The sequence below is a fragment of the Hyperoodon ampullatus genome (assembly GCF_949752795.1).
Source record: "Hyperoodon ampullatus genome assembly, chromosome: 14".
Lineage (NCBI taxonomy): Eukaryota > Metazoa > Chordata > Mammalia > Artiodactyla > Ziphiidae > Hyperoodon > Hyperoodon ampullatus.
In genome coordinates, this window is record NC_136927.1 from 20,272,323 (window position 1) to 20,286,172 (window position 13,850).

At 45.8% G+C, this 13,850-nt stretch overlaps 1 protein-coding gene across 1 annotated transcript in view; it reads right to left on the minus strand.

The window, feature by feature from the left end:
• Positions 1-9,565, minus strand: part of DTD1 (D-aminoacyl-tRNA deacylase 1) — a 113,780-nt gene extending 104,215 nt beyond the window's left edge. The window contains exons 1-3 of the mRNA XM_079718474.1: positions 9,493-9,565; positions 3,787-3,877; positions 1,630-1,865 (exon numbers count right to left, since the gene is read on the minus strand). Coding sequence (XP_079574600.1) covers positions 1,630-1,865; positions 3,787-3,877; positions 9,493-9,535 — 370 coding nt within the window. The 5' untranslated portion in view covers positions 9,536-9,565. The remainder of the gene's footprint in view (positions 1-1,629; positions 1,866-3,786; positions 3,878-9,492) is intronic.
• Positions 9,566-13,850: the final 4,285 nt, after the last annotated feature.

Here is a 13,850-nt window from a genome sequence, read left to right on the forward strand (position 1 = left end):
TCTCTCCCCACCGGACTGGAAGCTCCTTCACAGCAGGGACAGCACCATATACCCAGAGCCCCGCGCGAGGCAGGCAGATAAACAGTGACTTACGGACACAGGAGGCACAGAAATGACTTGAAAGAACCAGTAACATCTCCCCCAACAGAAACAGGACTAAAATTCTGGATTAACATCACTGCTCCGAGATGTACGACCCTCTGGCCTCAAGCCTTCCTGCTCCCCTCTTACTGGACCTACTTGAGTCTGAGCAGCAGAGAAGGCATCCCAATAGATGTGATGAATTCAGAAGGATAATGAAAAGGAAAACAAATCAAGAGCGGGTGAGTTATAGAATGAAGCTCGGGCTCTAGAGATGCCGGCTGGTTCCATTCCCGGCTTTGCCACTTAGACGCTGAGTGACCTTCCTTGGTTACTCTGCTGCACCTCAGTCTTCTCATGTGCAGAATGGGGGTGATCCCAGTGCCCACCTGCTAGGGTCATTGTGAGGGTTGAGTGACGTAAGCACGAAGAGGGTTTACTCTCGCACGGCGCCCGGCACATACTAAGCCCCAGAGAGATGTCTTCTGGCATGCTTTACACTGATACTAATAATAGTAACAATTATAATAAAAACACGTGAGGACCACACCATAAACAGCTTTTGCCCTCCAGGGTTCCCATTCCACACGGAACCCAGGGAAAGCGCTTGGCGTCACAGCACCGAGCAGGCCGGGAGCCAAGATCAGCAGACTCGCCATCCAGCACATGAGCCACAGCTGGGCAGTGAAGAGGAGCTGCAGCTGGCGAAAACGCCAGAAGGCAATGGGTACCAGTGGAGGCACAGAAGCAAGAGAGAGGAGTAAAAGGACGATGAGCCACCCTCCATCCAGCCCTTAACAACACATAAGGGAAGCAGATTAAATACGCATTTGAAATAAAGTTTCAGTCATTAAAGAGGAAGGGAGTGAAAATAAATGTCTAATTAAACTAACAGCCAAGACATGGAAGCAACCTAAATGTCCGCTGGTGATGAAGGGATAAAGAAGATGTGGTCTCGCCACACAGTGGGATACCAGTCAGCCACAAAAGGAGGAGATCCTGCCATGCGTGACGACATGGATGGACCGTGAGGGCTTTACACTGAGTGAAAAAAGCTGGACAAAGAAAGACACTGTCTGATCTTACTTATATTACAAAACCTAAAAAAAACAAACCCATAAATACAGAGAAGTGGATATACTGGGCTAAGTGAAATACGGTTTTAAAATTAATTTCACTTGTTTCTTTTTCTTTTAATATGGCTCCTATAAATTTAAAATGACACATGGCTCCCATTTGCGTCTGGCAGTTGTATTTCTCTGTTGCGCAGGATAAGCAACCGAAATGAACCACCACTATATCAAGTGCACTGCTGGGCTGCTAAACATTCCAAATGTGGACAGATGAATAAAGAAGGGTAAACGGTACTGGGGCATTCAGAGGACACGCACAACAGTGGTGGCGGCAGCGGCCCTTATGCTGTTTTAAGAAAGTAATAAGCGTAAACAGTGAACTTTCTGGAAAAGGAAATGTTGCATCTGCAGATTGCCTTTCTCCAGCCAGGAAGTGTCCAGGGGACGCCCTCCTGGGCGCTGGGCTCCCGCCTACCTTTGACAAGCTCCGGCCGGTATGCCTTGCGCAGCTGCTCCAGGAAGCCATTGTAGAAGCCCTCCGCCTGCTCTGAAGGCATCGCCAGGTGGAAGTCGGGCTTGTTCCCCTTGAGGACGCACTGCAGGGTGAACTGGCTGATGCACAGCACCTCGTACTGCTTGTCCATCACGCTCTTCGACCAGTGTTTCCCACTTTCATCCTCGAACACACGCAGGTTTAAGATCTTCCGGACCCTGGGGGAAAACAGGGGTGAGAGCTACCTGGAGAATCACAAGCCCCCCAGACACACCCACACCCCCAAATGTCACCAGCACCCTGCTGACTAGGGACATTGTGCTGGCTCCATCACTTACAGGAGGGGTGACCTTAGGCAAGTTACTTTCTACTCTGTGCCTCAGTTTCCGCATCTGTAATAGGGGTAATAATAGTCCTACCTATTAGCGTTGATTGGTGATTTGCTTTTTTTTTTTTGTCAGCCCCTCCAATTCATAGCAGCTTCCGGTGGGAACCGGATGAAACATGGGCTCAATTCAGATTTTTTACAGAATTCCACCTTTACACTGGAATAAATGATGCCCCGCTTTTATACCCTTTCTTGGAACTTCTCAAAATGAACAATTCAGCAAATACCCTGGAGAAAACTCATGGTCATTGCAGATATGCAAAACGATCTGGGGAAAGACACCTTGACAACTATGTCACGTGCTCCTTACACCCCAGCGGGGCTTGCCCTATACACGTGGATGACAAAGGACGGCCACCCTGGCAAGGAGGAGGACCAGGTAGCATTTATAAGGTCAGACTTGAGACGAATGACAAAGAACTACCTCCATGAAAGCCAAAATTCCACCATTTGAAGCCACCTTTCCGGATGATGCTGAAGACATGTTCAAAGCCTGAACAAATACTCATTCGCCGACACCTTACATGGGCACCCTCTGCGGTGGGCGCTATTCATCACCCCTTCTCCACAGCGGGGTCTGCCTTATGTTGAGTCATTGCTCTTAACCAAGTTAGGTACTAGCTCTCCATTTTGTCAGAGCCACGGAGAGATTCAGACCAGTCCCCCGGCTTTTAACCGCTACACCACTTCGCTCCCTCTTTGCGTATCCAGGGGACAGCTTTTAAAATACCAACATCCGTGAGTGTGATTGAACTAGTCATCAACACCTTAGCAGGAGCTTGGTTCCAAGTCTGGTTTTCAACCTAATACAAAAGGGACAACTGGGCAACCATCACATATAGGCTCTGGGCACCAGGGGCAGAGAAAATGGATCCAAGCGTCTGAAGTACATGTGCGAAGTGGTGCAGGGGAGAATGAACATGAACACGAGGAGGAGCAGGCTGCCTGTACTAAGGGCCAACAGCAATGACAAGCCTCCCACCTTAGTGAAAAGAGCACTGGTTTCCAGGCCAGGTGGCCTAGGTTCTAATGTGGAGTCAGGCTTTTTGCTAAGGACGTGTGCATGACCTTCGGCAGGTAACGTAACCTCTCTGAGCTCCATATCCTAATGGGAATGGTGAACAACTGGGCATTCTTAACATGTATAAACAGTGCCCAGATCATACTGCTCAAACTGAAAACATAAAACATTCCTATGAAAAGAGGCTTGGTTTTCACACTAAGAGAATGGTTCAAGGCTGCAGCAGCAAATAGGGACAGAGGCTAAGTTGTGCTCCTGCCCTGTCGCTGACTCACTGGGTGACGGCTCTTCCTCGCTCTCCCCATCTGTGACACAGAGATAACCACACTGCATCAAAAGGGACATGGGGGCTTCCCTGGTGGCGCAGTGGTTGAGCGTCCGCTTGCCGATTCAGGGGACACGGGTTCGTGCCCCGGTCCGGGAAGATCCCACATGCCGCGGAGCGGCTGGGCCCGTGAGCCATGGCCGCTGAGCCTGCACGTCCGGAGCCTGTGCTCCGCAACGGGAGAGGCCACAACAGTGAGAGGCCCGCGTACCGCAAAAAAAAAAAAAAAAAAAAAAAAAAGGGGGACATGGATAAAACTGACAGAGTCTCACTTTATAGGAGCAAAATACTATGGAAGTTCCATATATATATATATGTATAATTTATTTAAATAGCTAGCCAGCCAGCTAGATGACCAGCACATGTCCCACTAGAAAGGCAGTGACGTGGAAATCCGCCTCTTACATGTGCTCCAGTTCCTTCTGTGTATCTTCCAGGGAAATACCCAGCAACACGCAGATGCCCCGTCCGATGGCACTTATCTGTTCTCCACCAACTGGAAAGGAAACAAAAGGGAAAAGAGACAAAAGGGAAAGGAAACAAAAGGGAAAACCAAACAGGTGCTGTGAAGCACATTTGAGCATCCACAGGAAAGTTTAAACATCACACATACTTCTCGTAACTTCTCTGGCAAAGTCAGTAGGTACTGAAACGTGAAAGGGGTTACGTCGATGCAGTATGATAATCATACTTTGTCCATTCTGACTTTACATTTGGAATGAATGAGGTGTGAAATGAACAACCATTACGCAGGATTCTCAGGCCGCGTTTTCATCTGTGCTACCTTGGGTGAGACCCCTGAAACTTTTTATGAATTTGCCCATCTGTAACAACAAAAGTTTTTCTCCCCAGAGAATCCAGCTCAGCTACAGTAATTCTCAAAAAGGAGATGCCTGCTCTTCTTGGAAATCAGCAAACCTGGTAACACAATACACAATGCACAATGGAAAACATTTGTGTCATAAAAATAAAGAAATGATTTCTCTACTTACTGCAGAAAAGATAAATATATCATACATAAAAAACACAGTTTAAAAGTTAAGCTTCCAGGGGCTTCCCTGGTGGCGCAGTGGTTAAGAATCCGCCTGCCAATGCAGGGGACATGGGTTTGAGCCCTGGTCCGGGAAGATCCCACGTGCCATGGAGCAACTAAACCCGTGCGCCACAACTACTGAGCCTGTGCTCTAGAGCCCGTGAGCCACAGCTACTGAACCTGCATGCCTAGAGCCCGTGCTCGGCAACAAGAGAAGCCACCGCAATGAGAAGCCTGCGCACCACAACGAAGAGTAGCTCCCGCTTGCTGCAACTAGAGAAAGCCCGCGCACAGTAACGAAGACCCAGCGCGGCCAAAAATAAAATATAAATAAATAAATAAATTTAATTTAAAATAAATAAATTAAAAAAAATAAAAGTTAAGCTTCAAGTCAGCAAACTTCTATTATTTCCCAGTTTATTACTAACGTTGCATTCTAAGCCAATGATCTCCAAATAATTTTGAGTGAGGCAGCCCATGCATAAAAAAAATTCTTTGAACATAGATTCCTATTCCAAACATTTGCATATGTATTTAGCGTCAAATGTACACTCTGCTACCACTAGACAGTATCTCAGTGCTGGCACAGTACTTAGGTCAAGACACATCATTATGGTGGTGCAACTAAATCCATGTTTCAAATGTTGATCTTCATAATTTTCCTTTTTTTTGGCCAACTTTTTGCCAAAGCTCATTAGATTATTGATGTTTGGTTATTTTATTGTATACTGACCTAATGTTCCAATCAGGAGAAAGGTCGACTCTGCCATTTTCTCGTTATTTGCTTCTGCTAGATAATAATATTTATAAATATACCCGACAAGGCATCACAGACTGTACCATGTTGCCACATCCTGCAAGCTAAGGAAGAGTGAGAAACCCTCTTCCTGCAGGTGTCTGACGAGGGACCATCTGACAGACCCAAGGGGAGCACGAGCATCAGTTTGTTCCTGAAATAACTCTTTTTTAAAGAATATTTACTGATTTATTTATTTTGGCTGAGCCGGTCTTAGCTGCGGCACACAGGATCTTAGTTGCGCCATGCGGGATCTAGCTCCCTGACCAGGGATCGAACCCAAGCCCCCTGCATTGGGAGCACAGGGTCTTAACCGCTAGACCACCAGGGAAGTCCCTGAAATAATTCCTATTAAAGCTTAACTTCTCTTAGTTTTATGATTAAGAAGACACAAATATTTTAATATTTTCTTCTGTGCTGCTTTTTTTTATAATGGACTATGAGTGATTTACTGTCCTTTGAGCCACTGACTCAAAATCTGAAACAGAAATCAGCTATCCTGACAGAAGCAGTAAACAACTGGGGTTGCTTGCTTGTTTGCAGTGCTTTAGAAAACTGTGGCTTTATTTGTTCTTTAAGTAAGTCAATATTATTTTCTTACAGTATCAATATATTTTTAAAATTTTCCCGAGTATATTTTAAAAACTTAAAAAAGAATGATGATTGAACTATGTCCACCATTAAAGTAATGCATATGCAGTATAGAAAACTTTAAAAAATAAAAGAAACAGGAAAGAAAAAAGAACCGAAGACAAGCACTTTAGTACGTTACTGATTTCCTTTTGATATTTCCTCTATTCACAGATTTTAGTTCACATTTGTTCTCAACTACCAGAATAATATTGTGTATAAATTTTTGTGTCTCATCTTTTTTTTTTTTTTTTTTTTTTTTTGCGGTACGCGGGCCTCTCACTGTCGTGGCCTCTCCCATTGCGGAGCACAGGCTCCGGACGCGCAGACTCAGCGGCCATGGCTCACGGGTCCAGCCGCTCCGCGGCATGTGGGATCTTCCCAGACCGGGGCACGAACCCGTGTCCCCTGCATCGGCAGGCGGACTCTCAACCACTGCGCCACCAGGGAAGCCTGTGTCTCATCTTTTAACATTTCATAAGGATTTTTCCACATTATGAGCTTTTCCTAAGCATCTTTTAATAGTTGCAGCCCATCCAGTGGAACATTTGCATTCCATCCATGGATGCACTAACCATCCTATTTGGCTGGATAAATGGCTTGTTTTAAAATTTTTCACTTCAATAGGTAACACTGTGGTGAAAATCTTTATACACTAAAGTTTTGGGTGTTTTTTTTAATATACTTTCGTATATACAGCAGTTTTAGGTTCCCAGTGAAACTGAACAGAGGGCATAGAGATTTCCCATATACCCTCAGCCCCACATGCAGTCTCCCCACTATCAACGTCCCCCTCCAGATGGTACATTTGTTCCAAATGATGAACCTACACTGACACCTCATTATCACTCAAAGTCCACAGTTTACATGAGGGCTCACTCTTGGTGTTGGACATTCTATCGGTTTGGATAAATGTAATGATACGTATCCATCATGACAGTATCGTACAGAGTAGTTTCACTGCCCTAAGGATCCTCTGTGCTCCACCTGTTCATCCTTCTAAAGCTTTTTCTATAATTAGGATTATCTTCTTAGAATAGATTCTCAAAAATAGAATCACTATTTGAAGTGATTCAAATCACTATTTGAACAGTTCCAATATTTTTATAATGTGGTATTATCCTAATAAGAAATGAATTATGCACCAAAGCCTTGAGATGACACAATTCGCTCTCTCATTTTGGAGAAGTTTTGTCCCTCCTTCAGGCAGAAGAATTAGGAGGTTAAAGGGATGTTTTATTATAGACAAACGGATTTCCAAGGGGAAAAACTTGAGAATCACCATTTTAGACAAAAGGTCACAGGGCTAGAAAAGACCTGAGCTATTTGGTCAATGTTTATTTGATGCTATGTACAGTGGCATCACCCAAGACCTCCTCTTTGAGAAGAATTCACTAGCTCGCAAATTAACGCATTCAAACCCAACCAATCTCTTCCCAACATTCTATGATTCTATTCAGATTTCGGCTTATAAAGCTGAGGGATGGACATGGGGGTTATGGTACTATTCCATCTGTGTAACCACATGAATATGTTTGAAGTGTTCTGTCATAAAGCTTTTAAAATTAGATCATCACAATAACCATGCTAAGGCATCAAATGTGCCTGACCAAGCTCATAAAGTGAGCCTGCCACGTAATATGTGACTCCTAACACTCTGTCCCACCTATAAAACCGGAAGTGACGTTTTAGAACCTTTGAAATAAAATGCCATTCGAGAAAGGCCACATGGAAGTGAAGCCAGTCAGTCACATTCTAAAGGAATCAGAAAACCTCTCTCCATTACAATGCAAGTAGAAGACAAGGCTAACTCAGTTTCCTCCAGCACAGTTAACTTGTTGTTTTTAACTAAAAGCATACAACTTAAATAGTAAAGTAAGATCATTCAAACTATTCGGCTAATCTCACAGAAATGTGTTTTTGATATTCCAGATCAGCAGAATGGAGAGTTCTCCATTCTGATCAAAACTTACATTCTCCGAAGTCTGCTCACTGGCCATCATGACCACACAGGGCAGGCTGCAAGATTCTTCTCAAAAAAAGCAAGAAAATCTTTTCATCTATGAATTTTCCCAGTTTTAGTGAAGTTACATATTAACTAAAATGCTAAAAAAAAACAAACAAACCCCACTTTGTTTTAAAATTCCATAAATCCCAGAGCTATACTATTCCCTACTACTCCAGGACGACATCCAAAATCACTTATCAGGGCTTCCCTGGTGGCGCAGTGGTTGAGAGTCCGCCTGCTGATGCAGGGGACACAGGTTCGTGCCCCGGTCCGGGAAGATCCCACATGCCGCGGAGCGGCTAGGCCCGTGAGCCATGGCCACTGAGCCTGCGCGTCCGGAGCCTGTGCTCCGCAACTGGAGAGGCCACGACAGTAAGAGGCCCGCGTACCGCAAAAAAAAAAAAAAAAAAAAAAAAAAAAAAATCACTTATCAGAACAGCTTAGAAATCATTAGCCAGAACTGAAAAGTAGAATCTCGGATCTAAATATATGGTTTTACTGAGTTTGATGGTTTCTTTAGCGGATTTTGTTGTTTCGTTTTTAGATTTATACTTTCCTGAACATAGAAACACACATTTGGTATAGGCTTGAAGGAAAGGATATCTAGAACTACTTGAACTGAAACAGTATTAGAATTCTGCCAATAAAAATAGGAAAGACTATAAGACAATGTAAAGTTAATCATTCAAAGAATTTTTAACATCTATACTATCTTCACTCGAGGTTTTTTTTTTAATTGGAGTATAGTTGCTTTACAATGTTGTGTTAGTTTCTGATGTACAGCAAAGTGAATCAGCTATATGTGTATATATATCCCCTCTTTTTTAGATTTCCTTCCCATTTAGGTCACCACAGAGCATTGAGTAGAGTTCCCTGTGCTGTACAGTAGGCTCTCATTAGTTATCTATTTTATACATAGTATCAATAGTGTAGGTGTATATATGTCAATCCCCATCTCCCAATCCATCCCACCCACCCCTTCCCCCTTGGTGTCCATTCATTTGTTCTCTACCTCTGTGTCTCTATTTCTGCTTATCTTGGCTTGAGTTTTTAAAAGGACTTCCTTCTACCTATTAATCATCTGGACCCCTGATGTTCAAACTAGACCGCAGTGTTCAAGCCATGACTGATGGTTGCGTGGCTCGGTTCACATGAAACTGGTGGAAAAGAGAAACATCTCATCCTGGATCCTCTGGGCTCCCACCCGGGTCACGTGGGCAGACACGGTCAGAACCCACCCCTACGAGCACCTGTCACGAGCGGGCACCTTAGGGAAGTCAAGCTCCAGGTGAACCGGGACACGGAGAAAACCGGCTAGAAAGGGAAACGCGGAGCAGAAAGCTGGGGAGGGGGTGTGTGCCCCGGAAACGCTCCGAACGTGTCGTCTGTGCAACACCGCGTGGAAGGGCGGGCCGGGGGATGCTCGGGGGACGCTCGGGGGATGCGGGAGGCCACCTGCGCTCCGGACTAAAGGAAACGCTGCAGAAGACGACGAGGCGCGGTCACCGCGACACTAGGCGGAGACCCTGCAGCCCGTGGACGGCGCCCCAGGACGGCGGGGACTCGGGGCGGCGGGGGCCGGGCTCGCGCGCGGCCGGCGGCGGCCCGGGGGCGTCCAGCCCGGCCCGGCCCCGCCCGACTGACCTGTGACGCTGGCCCGGGTGACGCGCTGCACCACGGCCTTCATGGCGACGGCTGGGGCGAGCGGGGCGGCGCCGCGCGGCTTCCGGCCTCGGGACTCCGCGGGCTGCGCAGCTGCCCGCGCCCTCTGCCGGGGACACCTGGAAGCGCGCTCCGACCCCCCGAACCCGCGAGTCGACGGCCCGCCCACGTAGGCCGCGCCCACCACCGGTTGGTCCCGCCCATCTGAGCTCTCCGTGTGGCCCCGCCCCCGCGAGAGGCCCCACCCGCTCTCGGTCCGGCCCCGCCCACTCTTGGTCCTGTCCCCCGTACAGCTAGATGAGCCCCGCCCGGATGCTGGAGTCCCGCAACCCCCTTCTCCGCCCCCACACCCCAGCCCGACTCACTGGTGCCCAGAGAGTAGTTTCTGCCCTGGTTTCTTTTCACAAACCCCGGCCTGAGAGACAGTCATCCCTGAATCCCAGCTTTGTGCTGAATCCTAATCCTAATCGTGTGCCTCCTTCCATGTTTCCACCCTTCTGCCCCCAGATTCTCCCAAATTCTTTTTCCCTTGTCTTCCTGCCTCTGTAACTCCTCAGAAACCAGACAGGAGAGTATCTGCTGCCTAAAATAGTCATTTAACTGTTTTGGTATTCATTTGACTTAGCCGTGTCCTGGCAGTGCGCAGATACGTGATTCTGTAATTGTAATTCCTCCTCTAATACTGATACTTGGCCCCTCTCCCAGACTTGTTAGAAGATTTGAATAATATACACCGTGCAAAAGTATTAGAAAGCTGCAAAGGACTGTACAAGTATTACTCTAACAAATTATTATCACTGATAAAAACAAGCCCTTCTCAGTGTGTCTTCTTCTTACAGCCTAATAGTGCTGGTGGGTGTAGAGGGAGGGAGTTCAGGATGTTCCCGAACCAAACTTGGGTCTGCTCTACCCTGCTTTTCCTCCTGGCGCCTCAGAAGTGGCAGTTGGTTTGTGGCCTTTTCGTGTCTTATTGTTCATAACTGCCCCTGTGAATGTGCACGGGTGCAGTTATTTGCAGTCTCATAGTTTCTTTGTATCTGTTGCTGTAGGAGATGTTTGTCCAGGTGCAAGCGCTCAGGTAGAGGGCCCCAGGTCCCCACCCTTCTCTCCTGAAACAGGTCATAAATGTGAGAGGTGCCCTATCTATACTGGGAGGGAAGAAGCAGCCTTATCTCCAAAGACAAAAGCACACCAAGAAGAATCTGAACCAACAGGCCTTGACAAATTTCCCCCAGTTTACTCTGCCTACCTCATATTCCTCAACCTATCATGTTCCTCCATGACTACTCATGCTTCGTCAAACCTAACAACAAAAATTACACAGGTCGGGCTACCCTGGTGGCGCAGTGGTTGCGAGTCCGCCTACCGATGCAGGGGACACGGGGTCGTACCCCGGTCCGGGAAGATCCCACAGGCCGCCGCGGAGCGGCTGGGCCCATGAGCCACGGCTGCTGAGCCTGCGAGTCCGGAGCCTGTGCTCCGCAACGGGAGAGGCCCCAACAGTGAGAGGCCCGCGTACCGCAAAAAAAAAAAAGAAAAATTACACAGGTCTGTTTCTTTGGGTCTTCATCTCCTTATGAAGGCTCTCATGTCATGTAAAACTTAAATAAATTTGTATGCTTTTCTCTTGTTCATCTGTCTTTGTCACTTTAATTTTCAGACCCAGCCAGGGACCTCAAGAGAGTGAGAGAAACTTTTTCCTCTCCTACAAGAAAAAGCTTCCAATGGAGAACAAGGAAGAGTCATTTGGCCAGAAAAGACTATACTAATATACTTGAGTGTTAAATACTGCACACTAAATGCCAAAGGTAGCATCACCAGTAATGAAACAAACATCATATACTTCTGATATTGCACCAAGAAAGACACCATGTCACTTTTGTGGTATTTCTGCCAAAAATGTAGAATCTGAATCCAATCATGAAGAAACATCAGACAAACCTAAATTAAGGAACACTCTACAAAATAACTAGAAGGATCCTTCAAAAATGTCAAGAAAAAGAAAGTCTGGAGAACTGTTCCAAGTTAAAGGGGACTTTTAAAGAGACAGGAAAACTAAATGTGATGCATGAACTGAGTTTTATCCTAGCCGGAAAAAAAATAAAAAGAAAGAAGTGCATATTGGGACAATTGGTAAATTTTTTTAAAAATTTTGCATCAAATCAACATATCTCAAAACATTTTGATCTCAAGACCCCTTTACATTCTTAAAAATTATTGAACACCCCAAATAGCTTATATCTTAAGATTTTTACTTGTACTAGAAATTACAACCTAGAAAAATTGTTAAATATTGACTTATGATAATTTTTTAAATGACAATAATAAATCCATTATATACTAACATTAGAGCAATGAGATCATGACTTACCATGAAGCCTCTGAAAACCCCATTGTACACTCTTGAAAGAATAGGAATGAAAAAGTCAAATATTGTCTATATGTTATTATAAAAATAGTTGGAAATCTCAGCTCTAAGGAGGATCTCAGAGAATGCTTTGAGAACTGCTGGATTTGATAATGGCATTGAATCAATATTAATTTCCTGATTTTTATGTAAGAGAACATCCTTGTTTTTAGGAAATACACACACGTACTTAGGGGTAAAGGGACAACATATCTCCAACTTTCAGATCTGGCGAAGAATGATATATACAGAGGAAATAAAGAGAGTGATAAAGCAAAGTAAAATGTTGACCACTTGGGCTATAAGTGAAGGTAACTTATTTCAAAATAAAACATTTAAAAAATATACCAAAACACCAGGATTCTTTTTACATATTTATCGAGCTCGAAAAGGTCAATATCAGGAGGCAAAAGCATCCAGCAGCACCTCTTGCGGTGCCTCCTTCCCTCTGCACGCTCTCCTTTGCCAGCTAAATCACCACTCTCCTCATGTTTTTGAATTCCACCTTGTGCTATTGACTCGCACATTTTCATTTCCATTCCCAACACATCCTCTGTGCTTGTGCTTCCAAATGCCTTCTTGACCTCTCCACTTCCATGAACCAAATTAACAGACTGAAAATGGGATTCAGGCTTTCCACCCCTGCCGTATAAAAAAGAATTTGGTCTTTGTTCTGGGTTTCTGGCATGGAGCTTCTAAAATCCTTGGAATTTCCCAAGGGATAGGAGTTCCTAATGAAACATTTCAGGGTGGGAGCCGGTCACCAGAAAGACCAATCATGTGGTTAGAGGGGGGGACTTTGAGGAGGGGCGGTGGGATGCGGCTGGAGATTGAGTTCAGTCACACAGCAGATGAGTCCATCAGTTGGGCGTATGAGATGGAACCCCAATAAAAAAAAGCTGTGGACACTGAACCTTAGCAGGGCGTCCCGGCTGGTGAACACACAGATGAGGAACCTGCACCCTGGTTCCACCGAGAGAGCACTGAAGCTCTCTGTTGGGGACCTTCACAGACCTTGCCTGATGTGTTCCTTCGTTTGGCTAGTCCTGATTTGTATCCTTTATAATAAAACTGTAAGTATAAGGCTTTATTGAGTTCAGTGAGTCATTGCAGTAAGTTATCAAACCTGTAGGAGTCATAAAAAACTCCCAGATTTGTAGCCAGTTGGTCGGAAGTAAAGGTGGCTTGGGGACCCCCAAGGTGCGCCTGGCATCTGAACTGAGGGCTGCCCTTTTGGGGAACGTGCCCTTAGACTTGCAGGGTCTGTGCTAAGTCTGGGTGGTTAGTGCCAGGACTGAATTGCAATCCCCCACCCCACCCCCACTCCACCAGCTGGGCCACCCTGATTCAAATAAATGGCTCTACTGTTTCCTCCAGCCATAAGTGACTCATGATTGCTCCTTCCCTCTCCATGAGTATCTAGTCCATCAACAAACCTCCTCACTCCCCCAAATGAACACCATGCACCCCCTTCTCTCCAGCCCCAGTGCCATCCTGCGCCATGGCCCCATCATCTCTCACCTGCATCTACTACGGCTGCTCAGTGGTCTCCTTACTGCCACTTTTGTCTTCACCCAATCCATTCTCCATAAGAGATAAAAGTGGTTCCTAGAATATAGTCTTCACGTTCCAGACTCTGATCTTCTTTAAATTGCTCAGGTAATCCATTTGCTGCTACCTCAGGACCTCAGCATCCGCTGGTCCTCCACCTGGAATGCTCTTCCCCCATTCTTTGTCCATCTCACTCCTCTCCTTCCTTTCATTTTCAGCTTAAATGCCTCCTCATCAGAGAGGACTTCTCTGACCACACAGACAAAGTTAAGAGTCCTGGTTCCCCATTATTCTCCATCGCTATCCTATGGTTTTTCCCTCATAATCTTCTGGCAACTTTTTTTTTTTTTCCTGGCAACTTCCAATCACTCCAGTGCCCGAT